This window comes from Scophthalmus maximus, chromosome 14 (genome assembly GCF_022379125.1).
Source record: "Scophthalmus maximus strain ysfricsl-2021 chromosome 14, ASM2237912v1, whole genome shotgun sequence".
NCBI lineage: Eukaryota > Metazoa > Chordata > Actinopteri > Pleuronectiformes > Scophthalmidae > Scophthalmus > Scophthalmus maximus.
Window position 1 is genome coordinate 4,603,303 of NC_061528.1, and position 26,623 is coordinate 4,629,925.

Below are 26,623 nucleotides of genomic sequence, written 5' to 3' on the forward strand. Positions count from 1 at the left end.
TATTCGAGATAAATATGTTTGAAGTCATTTGCAATACACTACTTGAGATTTGTTTTCAAATTGATCTCCAAGCAAGGCAGCACATTAACATCCGCCTGACGCGTACGGTTGTGCAATATAATTTTACATAATGTAGCTCCTTGGAAAACATCATCACTTCCGCAAAAATTGCGATAGGAAAGAGGAGGAAGGTCTTACTGCCTGTTGTTTGACAAGAGTTTGTCTGGAACATGAAGACACACACACACAGAACAGTTCATTTTCCGGTCAAACACTGACATGTTTTTCAGAATAAAAGTGTGTATCAGCGCTGGGAAGTTGAATAATCAAGAATCCTGATCATCATTTTCATAATTGATTTTTCTTGATTAATTGTTTCGTAAATGAAATGTCATAAGGCTTGTTATAATTTCCCACAGCTCATTGTAGCTTCTCCAAATGTGTTGTTTGTCTCAACAAGAACTAAATTGGGATACTGACGGTTTTTTTAAAAATTGTGCTACTCTGACAATATAATAATACTGTTTTGATACAAAAATATCAGTTGTATTACTTGAGAACATATAGTCATCGCTCCACCTCAAACCGCCACAACATTAAAAATCGACATACATGTCGACACTTCACTTTAATAAAACAGTAATATATTGTTATAGTGACATTACTTCTCAGAAACAAGCCATTCTCCATCATAAGTACTTAAGACTTTATTACAGCAAATATTTTTTGTTAATGATAATCAGGAGTTATACATGTAAACTTGTGTACCAATTGAAATGATCAATAAACTATTTAAAAAAATGACATTTAACCCTTTTTACACATCAAATCAAGTTCAGTGCATGAGACAGAATCCGGTGCATGCTATAAAATACAACATTACCACAAAACTTAATTTTTACATTTGGGGAAGACTGTAAATAAATATTTGATTTCAGAGATTCCATTTTTATTTAGCAGGAAAAAACACGACCGGAAGTCTTATTTTGTTAAAAGGAAGTGCTGAAGTTGAATGCCTAATTCTATAATTGTCCCTTCTAAAGATATAACCAAAGAGCCGAATTTAGCGGAATAATCTAGGTTCTAAGTTAATGCAGACAAAGTCTACTTTGACCTTAAAAATAGAAAATATATAAATGTTAGTCAAACCGCAGCTTCCGTAGCTTCCGTATTCACTTGTATCTGTTTGCAGTGCTCTAATATGGCGTTGACGTTGACGTACGATCCAACGGCGTGTGTGCGTGCGTGTACGTACGTACGTGTGTGTGTGTGTGTGTGTGTGTGTGTGTGTGTGTGTGTGTGTGGTCAGCTGACTGATACTGGCAGCGTCTCGCAGCCGTCACAACACTGACGTGTGTGCTGCTAGCCTGACAGCTTAGCTTAGCTTAGCTTTTAGTTTAGCTTAGCATAGTTTAGCAGCGCCCAGCCGAAGCTCTGCCGTCGGACCGGCGGTTGGGTTGGGTAATGTTTGCCGGCGGAGCAAGGAGCGTACGCGGAGGATTGCGCACCACCACCAACCCATGGCGGCCGAAATCCAGCCCCAGCCGCAGGCTCGGAAGCCCTGTCTGCTGAGCAAAATCGAGGCTTTTCAAGAGGTTGTGAGCTCGGCGGTCATCATCCCCAGAGAGGACGGCGTGATCAGCGTGTCCGAGGACAGGTAACATCCCGAATACTGATTCATTTGAACCGTCACCCGCTCTCCGGTCCGGTCATTGACTGACCACAAAACCTCCGTCTGGTTGAATAATATTTCAAACCCTTTTTGTTTTCGTACAAAACAGGAGGAACGGGGGTTATTCAACATTTCTATAAAAGCGTCAGGTGACAGTCTCTTGAGCACATTGCACGTCAGTTAACGACGCTTTCATCTTAAACAGATGTAACTTTTGTATGATTCATTATTTAAAAAAAACAACAACAACAGATTTGCTAACGTGCTTTCTGCCAAACATGAACCCATTGAAAAAGAAAATGTACGTGCAGCTTGACATGTAGTGTTTTTGAGTGTCTCCACTCATTCTCACAGGTTTTTCCACCTGCCCGAGGCTGTGTGTGTGTGTGTGTGCGTGCGTGTGCGTGCATGTGTGTTTGTGCAAGTGTGTTTGTGCATGTGTGTGTGTGTGTGTGTGTGTGTGTGTGTGTGTGTGTGTGTGTGTGTCTGTGTGCGTGTGTGTGTGTGTGTGTGTGTGCGTGTGTGCACGTGAGTGTGTCCAGTGTCAGTGGTGGAGGTATGTGTGTGTGTGCATGTGTGTTTGTGCATGTGTTTGTGTGTGTGTGTCTGTGTGCATGTGTGTGTGTGTTTGTGCATGTGTGTTTGTGCATGTGTGTGTGTGTGTGTGTGTGTGTGTGTGTGTGTGTGTCTGTGTGCATGCATGTGTGTGTGTGTGTGTGCATGTGTGTGTGTGTGTGTGTGTCTGTGTGAGTGCATGTGTGTGTGAAAGTGTGCGTGTGTGCACGTGAGTGTGTCCAGTGTCAGTGGTGGAGGTGTGTGTGTGTGTGTGTGTGTGTGTGTGTGTGTGTGTGTGTGTGTGCATGTGTGTTTACGCATGTGTGTGTGTGTCCGTGTGTCCAGTGTCAGTGCTGGAGGCTAGGGGGCGTGTGAGTGCATGTGTGTGTGTCTGTTTGAGAGTGTGCGTGTATGCACCTGTGTCTCTCTCTCCAGTGCAAGTTTTGGAGGTGTGTGTGTGTGTGTGTGTGTGTGTGTGTGTGTGTGTGTGTGTGTGTGTGTGTGTGTGTGTGTGTGTGTGTGTGTGTGTGTGTGTGTGTGTGTGTGTGTGTGTGTGTGTGTGTGTGTGTGTGTGTGTGTGTCTTTCCAGTGTAAGTGCTGGATGCGTGGGTGTTCGCCCCATTGTGTCCAAGTATGTCCTGTAACGCCTGTGTAACCTTGTATGAACTTACATTTATTCACCTCTGCTCTGTAACCCAGCTACAGTATATGACCCATATAAGACCTGAATCCACCAGGACCATCTACTACGGGTACTCCACCGACCTGCGTGGTTTAGTGTATGTTTACTGTAGGTCATAGTTATTCCCCACGAAAATCAGGAGCAGCTGGACTTGGTTGTAGTTTCTTGAACACGTCTCACCTCTGATCATGGAGGCTTGTTCGGTTGGAACCTTTCAGACATAAAACATTTTGCAGGGTAGAATGTTGAAAGTTGAGCTAAGCAGCTGGTTGTAAATACTGGGTCTGTTCAGCACTGGGGATCAGACTTTTCACACACACAAAGAAAAAACGTGTAGTCCCTGCCAATGAGCCTTTAAAATATAAGAGACTGTTATTTTTCTCTTATAAATTTCCCCTCATCAGCACCATCTGGCTCTGATATCTATGAGTGTGCGCACTTTGGTGCAGCAGCTGGAGCTGGGACTGTTGGGCCTTGGCACAGGTATATGCTCTAGTCTACTTAGTGTCATTCTAATTTGTTTGTCTGTTAGCAGGATTATGCAAAAACGTACAGTACAGATATCCATAAAACTTGGTGGAAGGATGGGACATGCGCCAAGAAAGAGCCCATTAAAATTTTGCGTGCACCCGGAAAAAGGGGCAGGTCCAGGAATTGTTTTCACTTTCTCTAACATTGCGAGAAATGTGCTTTTTTTTAACTTTTCGGGCTAAAATTTTCTGGTTTCTTACTCCACAGGGCGATTCGAGTATGGCTGAAGAGAGACAGCGGTCAGTACTGGCCCAGCGTCTACCACACACTGTCATGTAAGTATTCTTGCTCACCATTTGTGTTGGATTTATTTGTTTCTTTGCTCTCGGGGGCAGACATACTGTAAATGCAGTAAGTCATGAATATGTACCAGTGTGTGATTTGTAGTCGGCAAAGTTGTCCCGATAACGTGTACTTTTTTCGAACAGGCCTGCTGTTCATTCATTCCTGGTTTTCGTTCACTCTTTTTCTGCGATCGCTTTCATTCTGTGTCTTTCCTCATCAAGACGAACATACTGTAAACGAATCGCACAATGAATCCACTTCTCAGAATGACAAGAAATGTCTGGAGTCAGCCTCCGTATTAGACTCGGTGTCTTGTGGCTCCTGCCGGATCACTTCGCTCTCCTCTCGTCAGTACTGCAGTGTGCTGCATGTCTGTGACACTGTCTGTCCTCGCTTTCCTCCCGTTGTGCAATGGAGGGAAATCCTATGCTGCCATCAGCAAGATCTGTATAGCTCACACTACCAGCAGGCAGCACAGGCTTTATACAAGTATGTTATACATTTTAAATCCACGGACGGATAGAGAAAAAACGTGCAGAATAAAACACCGTAATCAAAACAGTTAATTTGACAAGATATATACAAAGTGTGAGGTATTTTTAAGGCATCTGTGCTTCTTCCTCATCACAAGATTTGCATGTTTTTTTTGAGCTATCTGGAAACTTTGAGATCAAGTCAGATTGCAGGGACTTTGGTCGACAGTCAACACATCCAGGAAGTTGTGACGGCACACCGTGGTTCAATGGTCAACATAAATGTCTGAATGATCTATAATACATTAATTTGGGGTTATTTCCCCCCACATTAAAATCAACCAAACAGGGTTTCAGTAGAAAGTAAGTTCTTCAGTCTCCCACTGAACCTTTCAAATGAAAAATATATGTAAACTGGCTGAGTACTACACTGGTTTTTGTTGTTTTTGAGAGAAAAATGCTTCTTTTTTAGCCAAATACAGAATCTAAAATCTAAACATTAGTAGTTAATTTGCTTTAAAAAAAAATAATTAAATATTGTTTTAAATTAACCAAATGAGCAAAGAATACAGAGAAAAAGCAAAATAAAAGGAGGAGGACGAACAAAAAGGAAAATACATTATTTGTACATTAATGTGGATTACAGCAGTTTCGTGTGCTGAGCAATAAGCCCAGCGCCTGGAGCGGGTGGACATCATAATAATAAAAGGCACCTGTTTGTGGCCATTGTGAAGCCGTGGATGTTTAAAGTGTTGTTGAACCTGTTTCAGAGAGATAATGACCGAACTCTGCGGTTGTTGTTTCGAAGCCTCGGAGCACATTGGAAATGAGTTTCTGATGCACAGCAACACCACAGACGAGTGTAAGAGCCGGAGGACGTAATTTAATGTGATGTTGTTGTTGGTACGCAGCAGCGGATTGCATCAGCCAGGAAAACGCACCACAAGCTCCAAAGATGCACTATAAGAATCAGTCTGTTACATCTGGCTGTGTTGGCTCTCATGATATATCCTTATCAGATTTTTCTTTTTACTCTGGTTAATTGCTGGTCATATTTTAAATATTGGTCAGGATCTAATCAGTATCATCATGTTTGCATGTTTGGCAAAAGATGTCCAAGAACATCTTAACCCAATATGTTCTTGGACATGATAAGGACTTTGAGATTCAGCTTAATGGACCAAAAAAAGCAAGTAAAGTGACATTGACAAGAATTATTTTGTCTCCGAGGTCAAGAATGGACTCGTCACTAAAGCCCGACTGATATAGATTGTTGTTTAATTTAGCAACGATTCCCAAGGTGTCATTATCAAACCCTTTATGACAAAGAAATTTAGTTTAGGCTTGATATTTTACAGTTTTACCATAAACGTTATTATAAATAACTATAAATAAACAAAAAAAACTAACGAAAACCTTTATTTTACGGTTGTTCTTGTTTGTCTCTGTGTCTCCAGCGTCGTGCTCCTGTATGTCCTTTAACCCAGAAACCAGGAGGCTGTCGGTGGGGATGGATACTGGGAGTATCTGTGTAAGTCCAAACAACAACCTCCTTCCGCTCTGACCTTTTTTTTCTTCTTCCCTTTTCCTCACTCAGCTGACGACAGTTTGCCGTAATGGTGTTTTTGGAATCCTGTTTTTTTTTTTTGACAGGAAGCTCTTTTGATAATTGTCATCTTACTTTTGACTCCTTAAAACGGAGCGCGGTTCTAACTGTAGGTATTTGGTGAAAAAAGTTGGCTGCTCCTCAGTGCGACTGGAATGTTTCAGGGTGCGTGTGTTTATTCAGTGGGAATGAGAGTTTTGTCAGGTCACTGTGAGCTCAACAACCGAGTTCTGGAAAAAGGCATCTTTTCTCTTAAAAATGTATAGAGGTGCTCTTGAATCTTACTCCTTTTTTATTTCCTACAATGAACAGAATTATTGTTTACTTTGTCTTCCGTGAAATATAAAATGATTTTGATTCCAATAAAAGCTGAAGATGGTGGAACTGGAGATGTTGTTATTTTTAAAGGTACTTTTCAAACCAAAGTATTGGAAAAATTAGAAATAATAACTGATTTTGGTCCAGATTGATTGTTTGGCGATCCCTTCATTTTTCATCCATCTCCAAAGTGGACCGACAGACCAATAATGGCCGTCCCTACAGCCTCAGAGCTGGTGCTGTGAATACAAATTCCAATCAATGCCTGAACTGTAGACACAACAGACCAATTATTTCAAGTCATTGCAATATGCCATTTTGCATTGTCCTATTTGTCCATTCAATATCCATGTGCAGTGATATTTACAATGGGTATTCATGTTTCCCCAGAGGATTATCCCCAAAGCTTTTGTTAACTCCTTGACCTTTCTCTCAAGAAACAGCAACAACAAGTCAAAATTTCCCTTTGACCAAGGAGAAATCATCATTTATCATCACAATTTTCCTTTCCACATATTACGTAATCTACTCCGCACATTCATGCTCCCCAGAAGGTGAATCGTATTCATTGTGTGTTCCTTCATCCCTCAAGCAAAAGTGTTAAATATGCAAATTAGTAGATGAAGTTTAGCAATTTAACAAAATTCTTGCCTCCCAGAGGGTGAACACGTTTGAATTTAATGGAATTTGTTCATTCAATTTAATGAACATTGCAGTGGCCATGACTCTATAAAACTGTTGGTCTTGTTTGTTTTAAGGAGTTTATGTTTATGTCAAACAGCCCTGACATGACACAGTGCAGCCCAGTCCATTCTGAGAAACAGACTTTTCTCCTGTCCAGCTTCTTTTTTTTCTTCTTTTTTTATGTTCGACAATTTCTCAACGGGACTTGTTTGGTTTGGAACAAGTTTCCCCAAAGAGATTCCCAGAAGATTTTGACTTTCAAGATTTTCATGCCAGATTTTAATCTCGAAACCTCCAAGTTCCTCCAAGTATTCTGTTAGGGGTGGAGACCTCAGAGGAAATCACACTTGTCAGGATACAAGCTGTTCTGTTTTTAGTTTTTTTTGCTGGCTAACGCACATTAGTTTTTTCTTTTTCTTGTACTTCAGTCATTTGCATTTACACTTTGAGATGATAGTGACGTTGGAAGGTATTAATCTTTCTGCATTAGTAAGATCACATTTGAAGTAAAAATGTATTTAATTTCCAGCGCCATATACAGTTAAGACAGATAATGTAAATGACATTTTGAACAACACAAGAATTTCAACAGAACAACTCTGAAGTTTTGTGTGTTTGGTTTAAAACAGTGGATAGAAATGTTCATGTATTACTAAGTCGTTTGTTTTTTCCCATTCGTAGATTTACGCGGAAAACTTGACCTGAGCCATAGACCTGAGTCAGTGTGAACATTTATATCTCCACTTCCTGTCTTTCAGGAGTTCATCCTGTCAGAAGACTACAACAAGATCACTCCAGCACGCACCTACCAGGGTGAGAGGGGAAGCGTGTGTGCGTGTGCGTGTGCGTGTGCGTGTGCGTGTGTGTGTGTGTGTGTGTGTGTGTGTGTGTGTGTGTGTGTGTGTGTGTGTGTGTGTGTGTGTGTGTGTGTGTGTGTGTGTGTGTGTGTGTGTGTGTGTGTGTGTGTGTGTGTGTGTGTGCGCGCGCGAGTGAGAAAGACACCATTGTTAGATTGTTTTGAAGGGGACAAAGTGTATGAACTTTAGTTCTTGATTTTTTTTTTTTTGGTCACATAACTTCACTTATGACCTTTAGACAGCGTTATGCTCACTGTCTCATTAAACGTAGCCTTGCATGACCACACAAACCTGCTCAGTTTATTTTTGATTTCCAAGGTCACAGACCAAAATGCATCTGGATGCAGTTGGATAGATTTTACCAGGGGCAACATAAAAAATGTCTGGAGGAAGTTGACCTGCAGTTGTTTATTCTTGTTTGACACCGAGTGTTTTTTTGTTAGTTTTTTACCAAAAAAGAGACTGTGGTAATCTCATAGAAAAATATAAGTTGCTATGATAAAGAAAGGACTCATTAAGTCCTCCCTTTTCAAGAAATAATAATGTCTTCCACAACCTCATAGTTGGTCTTTAAAAAAACAAAATGAGTGCAGTAATGTAGAAAAGAAACCAAATGTTAAAAAGTGCGACTGATCTGTTCTTTGACTTTCACCACACATCACATCACTTTGAAAACCTCAGCGCGTCCAACTTTATTTCAGTTTCAGCAAATCTCTGAAACCTCTGGACGATACGATTTTCTTTTTATTATTATGCAATGCGTTCTCATCCAGGCCGTTTCAAGACAGTTCATTGCTCATGAAGTCTGCGCAGCTCTGTGTACTCAAGGCTTTGAAAAACTCTGCAGCCTGAGGAGGAGTGTTTGCTCTCTGGCACAGTGTTCATAATTCATTTCTTTCTTTTTTGAGTATAGCTCACTCAGAAATAACTAGAGCAGAGCTCCTAGTGATCGATCTCCACACACATCTCCTCCTCTACAGCCTCGGCTACAGCAATCAGATATCAGAATGATATTCATCGCTGACCTTTCAGGATTTGTGAAGCTCTCTGAACCATTCGTCATTCTATCTTGCGTGTGCTGTAAAACTGCAAGGTCTCAAAATGTTGCTGCACCAGTGTCGGAACAACTTCAGATCTTTCTTTTCAGAATATAAAAATTGTATTCTGTGCAATTCCAGACTGTTAAATATGTTGATTTTATCATCGCATCAGAATCCCCTGCACTGATTGAAATTATTGGCTCTCATTGTGTGTGTGTGTGTGTGTGTGTGTGTGTGTGTGTGTGTGTGTGTGTGTGTGTGTGTGTGTGTGTGTGTGTGTGTGTGTGTGTGTGTGCGTGTGCGTGTGTGCGTGTGTGCGCGTGTGCGCACGCAGCCCACCAGGGCAGAGTGACGGTGGTGCTGTTCGTGTTGGAGATGGAGTGGCTCCTGAGCACCGGCCAGGACAAAAATTTCACGTGGCACTGCTCAGAGAGCGGTCAGCAGCTGGGGACGTACCGCACCGCTGCATGGGTCTCTGGACTACAGTATCCTTTACTGCCCACGCCCCCCGCCCCCCTGCCTGCTCCAGTTTGTTGTCTCAGGTTTTTCTACTTCACCCCTTAAATAAACTTCCTTCTTAATGGAGTTGGATGTAACCATGTGGGAAGGGACGAGCCATCTTTGGTGCTCTCTGACTCCGAAAACTCTCTCTGCCCTTTTATTATGACAACGCACACAGTCTATTTTAAGGCCATAGCAAGCATAAAACATGGCAATTAAGATAAGCTCCCAGTGAGTTGGTAGCGCTGGGAAAGGTCTAACAATAGGCATCAGTCATGCCGTTGTCACGGCAACGGGGCCGAGTTGGTTTCGGCTATGGCCAGATGAAAGGCTGTGGGTGCTCAGCAAGCGACGCTGATCCATACCAATGAGCCCTGCCATTAGGTCATCGCACCGCTGCTGTCCCGTTAGCCTCAACATGTTAACCTGTCTGCTCTGTGTAGCCATGTAATCCGGTGGGAGACGGTGTGTAGTGACAGTTTCTGTTTGTTGGTAGTGACGGACACTAATGAGTGTGATGTTTGTGATCAGTGGAAAATAATTGCACAACTAACAGGAAATGAAACGGTTTCATTTGCACACAAGAAAAAAGTGTTTTAATGTGAGAAAGGTCACTGAGATTATTTTTTTTAATCTAAATCTCAAAAATTATAACTATGTACAGTGTAAACAGAATAAATACAGGCTTTGCACATGTAAGATATAAGACTCAGAAAAAGAGTATTGCGCAGTGAAATGAAGTTACACATGAGTGCATTTGTAGTGTTGGAGCTCTTCTGCTTGCAAAGTCTGACAGCAGCAGAAAGGAACCACCTGCGATAATAAGATAAGATAGAAAGCAGATGTTTGACGAGTGATGCTTATCAAGAAAACATGTCTCTGAAAACCAAGGTGAAGGCGCGTAGGTCACAGTCTTTCTTTTTTTCTTTGTGTCAAAAAGTTCTTGCCACTTGGGCAAAGGTTTAACATTTCATATTTGCACAACAGTAATTCTTGAGAAGAATATTTCAGTGAAACAATGTTCGCTCCGTCCACCAAATCTATAATGCTCATGTGGAACGACACTAATTTACTTTCAAGGGCACATAACATCTCAGATTTCCAGAGGGAGAATCAAAACAGAAAACTCATTTTCTAACATTTAACATTTGTTTTGTTTTCGGTTGGTTGGAATAATTAGGTTATTCTCTGTGCCGTATTTGTTTTGCTCCGCTACAACGTGGACCGTGTTGTAGTGACTCTGGTCTGTAGTGACTTAACCAGGTCAGAGGATGAAGAGCTAAGACTCCTTTGCTGCTACACACTAACACTACAAAGAGCATACCTCCTGTTGGTTGTGGGTTTTTCCTGAGCAGGATCATTTCCAGGGCAGCTTTTTCAGAATTAATCAAGCAGGACACAGTGTCTTCTTCTTCTTCTTCTTCGACCTTAACGTGAACTTAGGTTCGACGTGGAGACCAGACACGCCTTCGTCGGGGACCAGTCTGGTCAGGTGACCATCCTGAAACTGGAGCAGGACAGCTGCAGCCTGGTCACCACCTTCAAGGGACACACCGGTACACTACACACACACACACACGCACGCACGCACGCACGCACGCACGCACACACACACAAACACGAATCAATCAATAGTCAATCAGTTTGCTGGTTTACATCATTGAAAGTGAATATGTTAAAAGTTTTGAACTGTTGATCAGACAGAAAGTGATTGTATTTTCATTTTTTTTTTTCAGATTTTATAGACTAAACAATGAAATTCTTAGTCAATATAATATTGAATGGATTGATCCACAATGAAAATAAGCAGGCCTTTCTTACACACACACACACACACACACGCACACACACTGATAGGGACAAATGTTTGCAGCTTCAGTCTAAACTTCATAGTTTTGATAATTTCTATGAATTAATATAATTGTTGTGTTTGTTGTGAAGAGATCTAAAAACATTTAGTGGAATAACATTCAGGTATTTATTTGATGTCAATAAAGTATCAGCAGTAAAGAGATGTAATCAGATGGATCATGCATCTGTATATTAACAGTAGGAGTTCAGCAAACAAGACTCCAGAGTCAATTTTTCTAGTGCCAAAGCACAGATTTTAAGCTAAATGAAATGAGCCGCATAATATTTTTGTGTGTGGGAGTGTCAGTGGGATTAACATCTGTGGGTTTTTTTGCCCCAGGTAATGTGACGGCTCTGTGCTGGGACCCGGCCCAGCGGGTGCTGTTCTCCGGCAGCTCGGACCACTCCATCATCATGTGGGACATCGGAGGGCGAAAGGGCACGGCCATCGAACTGCAGGGACACAAGTAAGAATCACAAACTCTTTTACTTTTCTTTACTCTTCTCTTTGTGGTTGTAATTATGTCTGTTTTATGCTCAAAAATTGCTATTGTCTTATTGTTTTCATCTATTTCTACTGTTTATGCTTTACTGTTTTAATGTTTTATTGTGTTGAATGGTTGGTGTGTGCTCGATATGTGCTAATAATTGATGTAAGATTTTTATTTTATTTTTTAAAGCAAAATGGACGAATAGCTTCTGGTTTCAGGTTTTAAAACGTTAACATTTCCTGCTTTTTCTCTTTTTTACAACTTTGTAAAAAAGTTGTCGAGAGGCCAAATATTTTTGGCCTCTCGACAAAACAAAGAGACTTGAAGACTGAATACAAGACCTGTGTAGATAAAATCAGATAAAGCTTATGTGGCTGCAGAGGGCAGGATAAAAAAATCTTGAAGTTGACGTTTAAAAAAAATATTGTATGTATTCTTCATAGAAACCATGCTGGGACATTGTCTCTGCTCTGTAATTTGTAACGTGTGTGTGTGTGTGTGTGTGCGCGCGCGTGTGCGTGTGTGTGTGTGTGTGTGTGTGTGTGTGTGTGTGTGTGTGTGTGTGTGTGTGTGTGTGTGTGTGTGTGTGTGTGGTGTGTGTGGTGTGTGTGTTGTGTGTGTTGTGTGTGTGTGTGTGTGTGTGTGTGTGTGTGCGCGTGTCCGCGTGTCCGTGTGTGTCCGTTCCCCACAGTGACAAGGTCCAAGGCCTGTGCTACGCCTCGCACACTCGTCAGCTCATCTCCTGCAGCTCAGATGGAGGCATCGTCATCTGGAACATGGACGTGACGCGACAAGAGGTGATGGATCGTTACATCGACCCTAACACACACAAATACAAAGCACACATTTGTACTCAATCCCTCAAACTGTGTCTCGTGTGCTTGTCACCATGATACAGATAAACTGCTGATATTTGGAACGCCATGAAACCACCAGATTAGCAGAATGTTCTTTGATTTTCCTCTCTACTACAAACTCACTCAGTCTGAATACAGCCCTGCGTCGCCTCCTCTGCCACAGTTAGGAGTTAGGACTCGATTGCTTCTTTATTTACCCAGAGTCACTTTCACTCTGCCTCCGTAATTATTCCCAAATCCTCATCTCAATTTTTATTTTCTGACTCATTGGTGCTGTTGAAGCTGAGGTCTGTCAGGGCGAGCTTTAAAAAGTGAAATCAGTAGGTTGCTGTTGTCAGTACAGGCATATATTTAAATTAAAAAATGGGCAGCGTCTGCTCCTTCCACCAAAACTCAACTGAGGAGAAACTTTCATACATAAAATGATCAATTTGAAACAAGAATTCTGCCTTTTGGGAAATATACTGATTTGTTTTGATTTGTTTTGTGAGATGAGAACATAGATATCACTCTCATGATGATGGAGCAAACACAGAGGTTGCCAGGTTTGTGCCAAAAACCTGTGCTTCAGCAGGAAGACAGAAGAAGAAGGCATACTTCCTAAAATGTTGTTCTTCATAGCTGTTCTTATTTCTAGCTTCACACTTATCCAGGTCTAATTTAATTTTGTTTTGGATAATAAATATTATTCCATAATTTGGAAATGGATAATCAGAAAATAAAGAAAACAACAAGTATATTATATTTAAAAACGTGTGATTGCACAGACTCCAGAGTGGCTGGACAGTGACTCCTGTCAGAAGTGTGAGCAGCCTTTCTTCTGGAACTTCAAACAGATGTGGGACAGCAAGAAGATTGGCCTGCGACAGGTATTATTCAAATATACATTTTATTATACATTATACTTTCTGTATAAAACAAAATCCATAATCATAAAGCGTCAGGCACAAAAACTACCATCACGGTTTGATTTCAGTTACTCGGCTGCAACAGATGCAGTGATATGCAGCCGCCAACAACTCTCCAGCAAATGCTCACACTCACACACACACACACACACACACACACACACACACACACACACACACACAACTCTACAAACATCCTGTAGCTGCTTTATTACCTCATTCAAAGGAAGAGCTTGATGTTTTCATGACTCATTTTGTGTGTGTGTGTGTGTGTGTGTGTGTGTGTGTGTGTGTGTGTGTGTGTGTGTGTGTGTGTGTGTGTGTGTGTGTGTGTGTGTGTGTGTGTGTGTGTGTGTGTGTGTGTGTGTGTGTGTGTGTGTGTGTGTGTGTGTGTGTGTGTGTGTGTGTGTGTGTGTTTGTTTTCATGGAATCAGTAACGGCTACTTTTTTCGACTGCTCAGCAATTTGCAGGAACGTTCTGGGGACGACAAACTAAACACAACACACAGTGTAATGTTTGTGTTTATGCAGATGACGTTTCACAAACAGACACTTCATCGTTCATCGCTCATGAAAAAGTCCCAGTTGTTGTTGAAGGAGGTTTTTGTTTCTAATATGCAAACAGCCATAAACAAACGAGGGGAGACCTCTCTTAACAGAGACTTGACTTGGACTTACACACCACTGCAATTTTGCCCTTTGACTTGGAAGCCCAAAGATGAAAAAATGTACTCAATGACTTGTTTAGGACTTTCAATTGACTCAAGGCCTCCACAGCCAAGACGTAAGAGTAACCTCTGCTCCTCCTGCTACGCCTACACTCTTGTCTAATTTTCATGCTTGCTGGTAAGAACCGATACCGTTGCTAGTCAAGGCTGACAGGGTTGACGTCCTCCTGTGTTCCTCAGCACCACTGCAGGAAGTGCGGCCAAGCAGTGTGCGGCAAGTGTTCGTCCAAGCGCTCCACCATCCCCCTCATGGGCTTTGAGTTCGAGGTGCGTGTGTGCGACAGCTGCCACGAGTCCATCACCGACGAGGAGTGAGTAACAATCGGCCTCTGTCGTCTGCCTCATACTGAACACTTTGTGCCCCAACCAGCTTCCTCGGCGCCTCACACAGTCGAGTAACCCACCGTTTTCTCCCCTCTCTGTGTGTTTCCAGCCGAGCGCCCACAGCCACCTTCCACGACAGCAAGCACAGCATTGTTTACATGCACTACGAGCCCACCACCGGGAACCTGCTCACCTCCGGCTCCGACAAGGTTATCAAGGTCTGGGAACAAACGTTTTGTACTCCTGGGTCTCAGATAAAGACAAGCACAGTCACATTTTGTGGTTTCACTCCTTATCAGGGCAATTTCAACTCAACCCAGACAGTTAGGTTTTGTTTTATTTGTCTCTTACTTAGCATGATTAAGGCTCCACTGACTCATTCATACCCACTATGTGCACTGTGTGTGTCACCTGTCATGTTTGACTACCTGTCAGGTCACCAGCCCTACAAGCCCCCCTGAGGACTTGGGGCATTAGCCCACTTTTCCTGGCAGTTAATCCAGCCTTAAGCATATCATCTCAAAAACCTAAAAACATCTAATTTGGTGGAAAGCTGATGGTGAACCACTGTATGAATCACTGCACATGAGTGCATCAGTGTTGCCAGAATAGGTGGTTTCCTACTTCTTAATAAAAGAAACCTTTGTCATCGCTTTGATAAAAGTTTCGTAAATGCTTATTTGTCAGTGACAGATAGAATGAAAATTTAACATTTGGCTCGTTTCTGACTAGTGGGGCTCTAGAATCTGATTGGTCTACTTTTTGTCTGCCACGTCTGGAGCTAGTGGCAAAATTTAAAATCTATTAAAAGAATTCTGAATAATCGCAAATTCAAATGAAGGGCCAAAGCGTCACACCGTAGTGTTTGAACCCACCGAATGTTAATGCTCATCTTTGCAGCTTTTTAGCTCGTTTGTTTTGTGTTAGAAACTCGGCAGTGTCACATTTAGCAGCTAATGAGCCAGAAATTTCTCTCAGGAGTCGTGGGAAAAAAAGAAAAAACAGATAATGAAAATGGTTAAATTGAATATGTTAATTAGACTCACACATCTTAAAGTTTATATTTGAAATCTGTAGTTCACCTGTAGATCGTGATGTCTCAGTAGAAATGCATCTTCAACAGCTCGCTGATATGAAATAAAAACAACTACTCACATCTTGTGTTCATCTGCAGCTGTGGGACATGAATCCTGTGGTGTCCTGAGGTCCGTGGACTCTGTTCACAGAACTGTGACAGTTTAACGGCAACACGCGCACTTGGAGGAGTCATTCAACTGGTGTCGACGTCATCCGGATCTAATATTTAGCATTTATTCAACAACGAGCAGCGGCTGTTTTGCACGTTCGCAGTGAGGGACACTGCAGAGGCCGGTGGAGCCCGGGAACAGGGACGGGTCTCGGTCGACGCGAGATGTGTAAATAAAAGTTATTGGTGTTTGTTTTGTGTGAAGGGTGCTGAGTGTGTGTCTGTACTGTATTTGAGCATGAGTGTGTTTGTGTCGGAGGGAATGAGACGTTTGACTTTGTGAGCAATCAACACATTATATACTTAATTGTCATGCATTCCTTTCCACATTTCATGCTGGAAACTCACCAAACAGTAGCTTTTTTTTTTTTTGAGATGTGAAGTTTGTCATGGAACTGGACCATAACTCACTGACAGATTTAAACTCATGCAGATATTCTCCACGAGAGGGAGCCGCTGAATCGTTTTGTCAAACCAGATTCACACTTGCCAAAACTGCACCACCTTCAGGAAAGAAAAGTAACAGCAGCAGATCTGGACATATCGATGGTGTCAAGTGGAATCAAGAATTATCCACCTAACTAAACATCTGACATTGTTTACATTTGTGCCTTTATCCCACCAAAATATTTGGTCACATGTAAACACAAGTGTGAACACCGCAGGAGCTGTTGCATTCCTCACCTGTAGATGGTGCTAATGAGCATATTGACAGCGGACCCTCATCGTGGTTATCGAAGTTAACACAGTGTTTGTCTAAATCCAGTGAAGTGCAGAATACAACCGTCATCTTCTTTCACCTGTTAATTATTTAATCAAAGTGCTTTCTGTCTTTATTCTTTTGAGATTATTTATTTTTCCAAATGTGGTCTAAATATTCCTGACATGCACATATCAAACACTTAAATACTTAACATGCACCACCGGGGCTGAACATGGTTAACTTTCATTTTGTCCTTTTGTAAGTCACATTACTGTATACTGATGTTTGTCAATGCACTGGAATCAAGAAGAAAAAATGATGTGACGAACCAATGCTGTGAAGTTTATTTTCTATTACAATTATCACTTTTGTACTTTAATGATCAGATGTTAATTAAGTTGAATTCTTGCTAATGTTCAAACCCCCACTGAATATTTCCCAAAGATGTTTGATGTCTTGAATGAAAATGAGTTTAAATGATAAACTGTAGACTTGACTGTTTGATCGCTCGTTCACAGCTTCTCATAAAAAAGGTACATGTACAGCAGCTGTTAACTGAACGTGAGCCTGAGCGTACGAATATTTCAAAGGACCATACCAGTGTTTTTATGACATTTCAGCTCCTGAACTTAACATTCTGTCTATTTAAAAAAAAAGAAGAAGAAATCCTCATGGTATCTAATGCATGGTGTACTGTTGTCCCCCCAGTGTTTCCAAGAAGCTGTTGGTTTACTGCTGAATAATCATCACCCTGTAATAATCATCACCCCTGAAATTTAAACTCTGGCTGCCTGGAAAAGTAGTAAAAAGATAAATTAAATAAAAATCCCCAAAACTGCGACACCGTAGCTTGTTAAGGAGACAAAAGTCCTCACATTAAGTGGGTGTTATTTAAATGAGCAAAAAAAAAAATATATATATATTTGCTAAATCACTTGTGTCCTTTAAATTGAAAACCCAGTCTACACAGGGAAGTCAATTTTTTTCCCACGAACAATATCTAAACTTTTGTTGCTGTCACATGAATTTATCCGAGGCCAGTTGTGACCATCAATGTGACTTAGTGTGAATAAATAATATATTAAAAGAGCAGGTATTCACCCACCGGACCAGTCTAAGTGTGTTTGTTTCTTATTTATTTTCTTTCTACATGTGAACAGTTTCCCATGCAGTCAAATTCTGTTTTTTTTTGTTTTTTTTGACGTTGTTTCAAAATCATGATTGTGGACAGAAAAGTCCACTATAGTCACTACTAGGTTAGTGACTATGAAAAGAAAATTGAACGTATTTCTCAGAAAGCTGTGGGCCAAGTTCATTGGCATGATACGAAAATAAAAAATAGATATTTATATATATGCATGCATTTCAATTTCCCTAATTTCCAGTGATCCTTATTCGTGTTGGTAATCTGGACATTATGTTTTAAATTGGATTCCCAATCAAACCCATTATTCGTTGGCTGTCAAAAGTTTTCAGTGATTAATTTTCTGGCACTTGCGTTATCCACTTAACTTATTTATAGCTCAAGAGCAACTATTGAATTTTCCGATTAATACTAATTTGTCTTGAGGATATGAATGTATGAAATGTAAATATGTGTCGTCACAAAATGACCCGCCTCCGACCTGATACTTTATCTGTCCGACTTGTGAAAGGATGCAGACATTTATCACAAGATTTATTTTACAGATAATACATAGATTACCTTTTTTACTATACACATATCCTTTATGAATACAGTATTCAGCATATTATATTAAGTTTTGGTCAAAAAGCTAATTTCAACTACCTTGTTTTAATCAGCCCATTAGAGAATGGACCCAACATCTGTAAAAGATTCTTCTTTGATGAAAAAAATAACCTCAACTACACATGATGGGGAAGATTGTTCTTTGAGGTATCAATAAAAAGTGTCTGGTTTATAGCAATATCATGATGTAAACATTAATAATAATAATTAGTGAGAAGTGCATTTTCTGAGACACTAAGGTTTAAATTTTAGGGCGAACTCCTCGAGCACGGCCTGAAGCTTCTCGTCCTCCTGCGGCGTGGACCTGGAGGAGGCCAGAGGCAGGTGAGTCGCCACCGCCGTGCGATCTGGAAGAACAATGTTATGGAAATATATTTATGTGACAGCAGGAGAGACACTAACCCACAGATACAGCATGTGTTACACACAATACAAAAAATTATAACAGAAACTGTTTTAAGTGCTACAGCATCACAAAAACATGGACAACAAAGTAGACAAATGAATTAATAAAAATAAATCCATAAAAAAATCTGTATCTGTGTTTATGTTCCTAACGACGCTAGGAAAACTTCTATCTTACAGTATAAACAGTCCAGAATAGATGTGGCATTTATGTTTACGTTTTACAGAAGAAAAAAAAAATATTTCCTTAATTCAAGTTCTTTACATTTTGTTGTATTTGCGTTTTATTTTTTATTTACAGTTATATTAAAGTTTAAGGTTAAACATCTTAGGAATCATCATGCGACTTGTGGAGTCTGAGCCATCGTTAATGTTATTAAGTACATTTTGGCCTTTTCCTGCTTATGGACTTCCTAATTTTAATAAAGTTAGCTAGCAGTGCTAACATACTTTTACCTCTGCACCATTTTATATTTACTTACTTCAGTTGTATTTTTACATGAGTATTATGAACTCTGAATATAAAAAGTGTATTAACTCTTGTGATGCATCCAGAGGAACAGCTTAATCAGCAACTTGCAGTTGTGTTTGTAACAGTCGTAACACTCCTTTTAGCTCTTGTTTGGTCTCCACCACCTCGGGAGTAAAACACATCTGTTTTCATCAGCAGGTTTTTTACTTTCTAGTGGCTAAACCGTTGATAAAAAGCCACGAGTGCCACTTCTATTGTCAAGATGGAGACAGGCAGAGATGTAGTGGCAGGAAAACAACAACAACAACAAAAAGGTGAACTGAAGTGAATTAGTTCTGACCCTGGAAGAAGAGTCCACTCGGCTGTTTGACGGCAGCTGGAGACGCAGCGAGCCACACCACGGTGTCGGCCCCCATGGCCTCCGTCCTCAGTTTGGCCTGCATCTTGGCGTGGAAGGACGGCATGGACAGCTGGACGGCTACAGAGAGAGAAAAAAACATTGGACGTGTTGAAGTAGTGGATTTAATGAAAACTAAAACTCAATCCGTCCGTCTCCTCAGTCCTCCCTGTTGGTCACCTGGTGTGTCCGCCCAGCCCGGGTGCATGGAGGAGAAGTGGACCTCTTTGTGTTGAGAAGCCCATCTCTCCGTCAGAATCACCTGCTGCCTCTGTCACGGTGAAAACATTAAAACACTTGAAAAAGACCCCGGACACAAGCCGCAATAATAAAACGTTCTGAATCAGTCTCCTTTACTTTGTTCTGGGCGTAGGCCATGGTGCCGTCGAACGTCCCCTTCTCAAACTGGAGGTCGCCCACGTTCAGCTTCTGTGTGAGCATGCCGCCGGACGACACGGTGACCTGTGAGGACACGGGGGGCAGGAGGTCATCTGTAACGGGAACTGTCCAAAATGTGTTCGTGGGCCAAAAAGATGTTCTTCAGTTAAAATTCAACCAACCACTCGTGGATCTTCAACCTTCTTCAGTGCAGGAATCAGTGCTGTGGTCAGGATGTATGTTCCTGGAGACAAAGGTAGGCACAGAGGTCAGAGGTCAGCCACACTTACAGTACCTTGACTATCTGATATAGCTGAGTATCCGGACTCTAAAGTTTTAGATATTACTGACCTGAATATCTAAAACTGTCAAGTACTAAAGCTCATCATTCAATCTTATTTAATATTTATTACCTCCTTTTAAATACTAAGAATTTTTTTTTTTTTGTGGCAGTGGAGCCGAGTCAGTTATTGTCCATCATTGGTTATTGGTATTAAACTGTTGCAGATCAAAATGTGTCTGTAGCAATGAGCATTGAAAACTGTCAAGTACCTCAAATTAGCACATGTTCCTAACATTATCAGAATTCTGCAGATTTTACAGTTTTATTTACACAAAATACTTGTTTTAAATATTGACACTGATATTTTTTTGATTCCATAATATATATAATATATACATTTTAAAGAAAGACATGTATATATTTCTCAAAGTAAGATTTTAAAAAAAGGTTTCGTTTAAATACCGAGTGTATTCGTGGCAAAGTTCTTCTCCAGTCCCTCCTCAGTCAACTCTCTCTGGTTGACCATGCAGCCGGCGTTGTTGATCTGGTGAACACGACAAACGAGTTAAATTATACGACTAAGATCAGTTTGTATTATCGCAGACGGTCCAGCACAGACCTGCAACAAACCTACCAGCACGTGAACAGTGTCGTTTTGTGAGAAGCTCTGGGCAAACTCCCAAACTTGCCTCGCGCTGGACATGTCGACGATGTGGACGTGAACGTTCTGGGAATGAAGAAGGGAAATTGTAACGTATCCCTTAAATGACATCCTCAATTTGAATAAGATAAGAATAAAAACTACATCAAATTCTATTTCAGGAAGTAACAGACACATATTTCTCACCTGATTCTTGCTCCGTTCCACAATTTCATCTTTGGCTGCGTCTGCTCGGCCCTTGTTCCGACACACCATGTGGACAATTCCCCCTGCCGGGCCAAAAACACAAACACATCAGTGACTTGCCCTTAACCGCTCCATGTAGTCATCGTCGGATATGAACCGACATGTCACTGAATCTGACTTTTATTTGAAAACGGCAGTTAATGCAGTTTATTCAGCGTTTTATAGGTGAATGACAAGAGACGGTCGAAACGCAAAGAGGAAACTGTAGCACACAAAATACAGGAATGTGGGTGTGCCATGTAGTCCTTTGCAAATCAGTAAGAGAGTTGACAATTAAAACTGACAGGTGACCAGTGTTACGACTGTAAATTATATGTGATCACGGGGACAACTGACTCTCTGGTCGACCGCTCACCTCTGTTGGCGATTTCCTGCGCCGTGGCTTTTCCTATCCCGCTGTTGGCGCCCGTTATCATGAAGGACCGCCCACTCAGGTTCACATCCAGGTCCGCTGGAGCGAAGTGCTTCGCTGCAGCTTCATAACCGCTCCTGCCGGGGGGCAAAGGGCACATGTGTCGCTGCCATCCAATCTTTTTTCCCCCTTAATTATGTGATGATTGACTTCTTCTTCACAGAGTAAATCTTATTTTGGTTTTCATAAGCCCGTACCTTATCATATTCTTTATTCTTATTTTTACTCGTGCCAATAAAAGCGGACTAACAAACTGTATATGACGCTCAGTTGACAATTTATTGACAACACATTCTAGGACTGATTATAGAAAAAAAAAGGATTTTCCTTTGATTTCTCAGAAGATGTGGTGTATTATACAGAACTGCCTCTAGCAGAATGTAGACAATAATTAGTGATGGTTTCATCATCACATCATCATTATGAGAGACCCTGTGATTCACGAATATTATAATGAATTACTTTGTTCTCTGAGGATCTCTCCTCCTAAAAAATGACCTTTGTCGAACTGCATCAGTGAGGATCTGGTTCATTTAAAAAACATGTTTTTTTCTAATTAAGTTTCCATTAAGTCTTTGAAAAGGCAACAATGTCAAACACTGACTGTCTCTAGCTTTTTCAGTCTGTTTTACATCTTCATCAGTTCAACAGCTTTTTGCATATGGATTGTTTCTCATCCAACAGTAGAGACGTACAACTGTCACTCGAGCTCTGGGAACGTGTTATGGATATATTTGTAAATCAGGGTTTTCTGCAGTTCAGTTTACTTTAAGCCTTATTAAAACCATACAGAATGTAATCCAAGACCTGTTTCATGACAATACCGGCCAAAATATTGAAGTATGATTTAAAAGCTGTAGAACTGTTTGTCATTACTCATATGGAATTCAAGACTTTTTTATTATCGTCTGAGGGAAATTGAGTTCAATCAATTTTTGAAGATTTCTTTTCAGTATTATTTCAGTATTGTCTAACCACTGCAAGTTAATCAGTAACTTGACTTTATAGCTGGTTATATTTCCACTCACAGAGTGAACGCGTGTTGTTTAAGCCCTGAGTTTTGACTAAAGGAGAGACTGGGGTACATGTTGCATGAACATAAACAAAGACATGTTGACCAATCCTGAACCTTCACTGTCTGATATACCCGAGTATCCAAACTCTACAGCTTTAGATATTACTAAATGATCAGTCAGATCTCCAATCTTATTTGCTCATCATTTAATCTCATTTAATACTTATTATCTGTAGTATCTCATTTTAAATACTGAGAATTGGTTTGTGTTGTGGCGGAGGAGCTGAGTCAGTTATGTTCCATCATTGGTTATTGGTATTGAAATGGTGCAGATCGAAATGTGTCTGTAGCAATGAGCATTGAAAACTGTCAGGCACCTCAAATTAGCACCACGTGTTCCTGACATTTTACAGTTTTATTTACACAAAGTTCTTGTCTTAATTTGCCACAGCATCAAAGGAACGTGTCACCTTCCCCAGGAACTTCGCCCCATAGCTGGTTATTACCCCTCACAGGGAACATGTGTTGTTTAATCCCTGAGTTCTGACTAAAGGAGAGACTCGGAATAAACATACACAAGACCTCAGTGGAAAGGACACTTACTTGGTGTACTCCTGCAGTCCCTTCACGAACCACACGGCGTTCCTGTAGATCGACATGTCCGACGCGCTGGCGCCGCCTCGGTCTGTCTGCTAAATCAAAAAGAGGTGATCTATCCGTTCTCAACCGTCGCATCGAAGCCAAATCAATGTGTTTTTCCCCGTTTCATAAGAATGACTGAGCCGCGTTATGTAGTAAAGTGGGCGGGGACAGTCACTTGCGTCCGTGACCACCCCGGAAGTAAATGATCAATAACGTGCAGCGCCCTCTGGTGGGCAACGTTTGTTACTGTCAACACATTGTCTAAATAGAATAGAATAGAATAGAATAGAATAGAATAGAATAGAAAACTTTATTCATCCCGCTCCGGGAAATTCACTTGTCACAGCCGCACAGTATCACACGGGGCAGCAAAAATACAGTTGAAACTGTTTAAAAAAGGAACAAAAAAGGTATGGACATATATACAGAGTGCAAAAAGTAATGTGCAGTGGGTTGAAAATAATGAATATTATTATTATTAATGATAATAATAAAAATGTATACATATATGTGTATTTCACGGAAATATACTATACATGGAATGGTACTGAATAAAGAATATTACATTAAATACGGTTGACAACTGTCTGGATGAAGGACTTGCGGTGGCATACGGTCGCTTCAGCTTAATGTAATCTAATGTAAAACCAATGTAAATTCGAAAGAAATAGTAATATATGAAGATGGTATCATTGTATAGCGATATATAAATGTTAAGGTCATCAAGGCAGTCTCACTGTCAGGATGGCCGAGTGGTCTAAGGCGCCAGACTCAAGGTGACAACCCTTACCGGGGAACCGGGACTTCTGGTCTCCGAATGGAGGCGTGGGTTCAAATCCCACTTCTGACATATCTTTTACGTCCCGGCGGTCTGTTCATTCATAAGACGAGCGCGTCGAGGCCTCGTCAGCATTGAGATTACGAATTTGAACATTTAGAATTTGGGCTTTTCATTATAATATTTAATCTTGTTCCGTCAGATTGTCGCACCAGGGCAGGCGTTGCATCATTTTTGCGTGTCGTTGAAAAAAACCCAAATATCAGTGTCTTTCTTTGTTTTCTTCACATTTCCGACATTTTGTCATCTCCGTTTCCTTATGTTCGTCGCCGGGGGGAAGAACTGAAATACGAAGGGGTATAAGCGCCATATTGGGGCAGAAATGTCTGAGAAAAGTCGAAATATTACGAGGATAGAGTCACTATTAGATCAAAGTCGTAATTTAATGTAACAACATTCTGAATATAGATAGATAGATAGATAGATAGATCGATAGTTACTTTATTTATCCCAAGCTGGGAAATTCCGGTGTAACAACAGCACGTTTTCACACAGCACACTTTAAAAATATATACAATATATTCACAAACAAATATAAAAAACAAAAATACGAATTGAAAAAAATATAGAGGACAAGAATAATACATTTAAAGAATTTACATGAATATTAATATTGGAATTAGTAGTGTAGAATATGAATGCATGATGCACCAGGGGGCGGTAGAGAGCCGGACGCTGCTCCTACTACACTTTAAAACGACACCCACCGCGATGGAAACTGTGTTTCACGTCTCATTAGTAGAAATAGTGTCAGTTATGAAATAATCCGTCGACAACAACCAAGCTCCTCATGCGAAGTGGCGACGGACTGAGAGTTAGTCAAGAAGCCTCTTGGCGCAGTGGAAGCTCAGTTGTCAGGATGGCCGAGCGGTCTAAGGCGCCAGACTCAAGGTTCGCTACCTTCCGGATGCACGGGACTTCTGGTCTCCGAATGGAGGCGTGGGTTCGAATCCCACTTCTGACAAGACTGTTTTTTTCCCCCTTTCCAGATTTTTTTTGGACAGCTCGTGTATGTGCTTTACTCTTGGACGCACATCGAATGTCAATAAATTCCTTACGAACTAAGTTAAATTCCATCATTAACAACAACTTGGGGGGTGTTAGGTAATAAAAAATAATCCTCCACCTAGGCGATGAAAAGGAAAAACATTCATACCCGTGTAGAAATTTATAAACAGCATTTTGTGTCTTCCTGTTGGTAAGTGTGAGGTATAGTGATAATTGTGATTAAGTAAGTGTACCCTCTTACGTAATTTAATATTAAATTGTAAGTAGTTTCACTGCCCTTTTCTTCTTCAAAATAAGTTATGTAGCAGTACTCGATTCAATTTTATTTGTAAAGCGCCAAATCTCACAGATCCATGACAAAACATTTCCTTAGAATGCCTTGGTTCGGTGTGTTCAATGACACGGGTGAATTGAACAATTGAACTTTTACCTTGCCACCGCAAAAATCTTTCTCCACACAATCTACTTTGACTAAATTCCGATGTGACAACTTTGGATTCTGTAAACCATCAATCACCCAGTGATACCAAGCAGAATTAATGCACCTGCAAATTGTGGCAGTTACTTTGTAAAATGTGAGTATTAAAAATTCCAGTATTGGATTGTTAAGTAAATTAAAGCATAGACAAGGGAAAAAAGTTTCAAGCATGGCCTCATGTTACCTAGTTAAGTGCCTTCCCCTTCAGTGGTTATATCAGACTGCCATCTAGTGCTTTCTCACCTTTAAGTCAGTTTGAATAGCAGAGGGCTCCTTGCCATGAATCACAAACACAATTTGAGAGATGTACAAAACCTCAAATCCAACCATAATAGAAACACTACTCGTAATTTACTGAACATCTTGGTGATTGCTGATGAGCATTGTTCTTCTTAAAACTTTAATTTCAGTGATTCTATATGTACTTGACGGCCACGTTCAAAACTCTACCTGAAGATCCAGTGGGTCACCATCAGTGTTGAGGAATTGATAAAACCTCTAAAGGGTCTTTAAGGACCAAATTGGAGTTTATTAATATTGTGTGGGTTCAGGTCAGGTCTACACCAAAGATGCAAACGACAGTATTTTTAAAAACTACATAACAAAATAATTTGTTTCATTTCATATTCATTTAGATACAAATTGAAATTTGTGTTGTGGGTACTAGCGGATAAAAAATTTTTGTCCATATAACTTCAAATGATCGATTGTCATATAGAAGAGATTTGAGTTACAAATGGAAAAAAAGTAAACAAGTCAGACTCAATAATACTCTATTTATTTTTATGAAGAGCTTGTGGAAAGACAATGCTTTATGTTTACTGGCTGGCAGTTGTAGTAGACGAGACGGGGGTCGTGGTGGAGGCGGCGGGGGTCGTGGTGGAGGCCCCGGTGGTCGTCGAGGTGGCGGCGGGGGTCGTGGTGGAGGCCCCGGTGGTCGTCGAGGTGGCGGCGGGGGTCGTGGTGGAGGCCCCGGTGGTCGTCGAGGTGGCGGCGGGGGTCGTGGTGGAGGCCCCGGTGGTCGTCGAGGTGGCGGCGGGGGTCGTGGTGGAGGCCCCGGTGGTCGTCGAGGTGGCGGCGGGGGTCGTGGTGGAGGCCCCGGTGGTCGTGGACGTGGAGGCCCCGGTGGTCGTCGACGAGGCGGCGGTGGTCGTCGACGAGGCGGCGGGGGTCGTGGACGTGGGGGCCCCGGTGGTCGTCGACGAGGCGGCGGGGGTCGTGGTGGAGGCCCCGGTGGTCGTCGAGGTGGCGGCGGGGGTCGTGGTGGAGGCCCCGGTGGTCGTCGAGGTGGCGGCGGGGGTCGTGGACGTGGGGGCCCCGGTGGTC

General features: G+C 41.3%; 2 protein-coding genes and 2 non-coding genes across 4 annotated transcripts; 3 read left to right on the forward strand and 1 right to left on the reverse strand.

Moving 5' to 3' along the window:
• Positions 1-1,274: 1,274 nt before the first annotated feature.
• On the forward strand, positions 1,275-17,421 carry wdfy2 (WD repeat and FYVE domain containing 2). The gene is made up of 12 exons (XM_035651344.2): positions 1,275-1,657; positions 3,648-3,715; positions 5,656-5,729; positions 7,565-7,619; positions 9,038-9,188; positions 10,648-10,760; positions 11,396-11,522; positions 12,238-12,343; positions 13,171-13,272; positions 14,220-14,350; positions 14,473-14,581; positions 15,538-17,421. The coding sequence occupies exons 1-12, from the start codon at positions 1,521-1,523 to the stop codon at positions 15,565-15,567; spliced, it is 1,203 nt and encodes a 400-aa protein (XP_035507237.1). The 5' UTR covers positions 1,275-1,520; the 3' UTR covers positions 15,568-17,421.
• Positions 17,422-17,973: 552 nt separating this feature from the next.
• dhrs12 (dehydrogenase/reductase (SDR family) member 12) lies at positions 17,974-23,138 on the reverse strand. Its single transcript, XM_035651345.2, has 10 exons — positions 22,935-23,138; positions 21,260-21,393; positions 20,845-20,927; positions 20,632-20,724; positions 20,460-20,541; positions 19,897-19,958; positions 19,694-19,798; positions 19,517-19,607; positions 19,280-19,417; positions 17,974-18,409 (listed from the first exon to the last, which is right to left on the reverse strand). Exons 1-10 carry the CDS (start codon positions 22,988-22,990, stop codon positions 18,297-18,299), a joined length of 957 nt encoding a protein of 318 aa, XP_035507238.1. The 5' UTR covers positions 22,991-23,138; the 3' UTR covers positions 17,974-18,296.
• A 573-nt stretch (positions 23,139-23,711) lies between these two features.
• trnal-caa lies at positions 23,712-23,823 on the forward strand. Its single transcript has 2 exons — positions 23,712-23,749; positions 23,778-23,823. It is a non-coding gene; the product is annotated as a tRNA-Leu (tRNA).
• Positions 23,824-24,664: 841 nt separating this feature from the next.
• Positions 24,665-24,775, forward strand: trnal-caa. The gene is made up of 2 exons: positions 24,665-24,702; positions 24,730-24,775. It is a non-coding gene; the product is annotated as a tRNA-Leu (tRNA).
• The last annotated feature ends 1,848 nt before the right edge of the window (positions 24,776-26,623 follow it).

Coding starts and splice junctions, on each gene's coding strand:
- wdfy2 (XM_035651344.2), top strand. CDS start 1,521: ATGGCGGCCGAAATCCAGCCCCAGCCGCAGGCTCGGAAGCCCTGTCTG. Junction 11,523..12,237: donor ATCGAACTGCAGGGACACAA/GTAAGAATCACA, acceptor CGTTCCCCACAG/TGACAAGGTCCAAGGCCTGT. Junction 12,344..13,170: donor TGGACGTGACGCGACAAGAG/GTGATGGATCGT, acceptor GTGATTGCACAG/ACTCCAGAGTGGCTGGACAG.
- dhrs12 (XM_035651345.2), bottom strand. CDS start 22,990: ATGTCGATCTACAGGAACGCCGTGTGGTTCGTGAAGGGACTGCAGGAG. Junction 20,928..21,259: donor GCAGGAAATCGCCAACAGAG/GTGAGCGGTCGA, acceptor TTGGCCCGGCAG/GGGGAATTGTCCACATGGTG. Junction 18,410..19,279: donor GAGTGGACTCTTCTTCCAGG/GTCAGAACTAAT, acceptor TTGTTCTTCCAG/ATCGCACGGCGGTGGCGACT.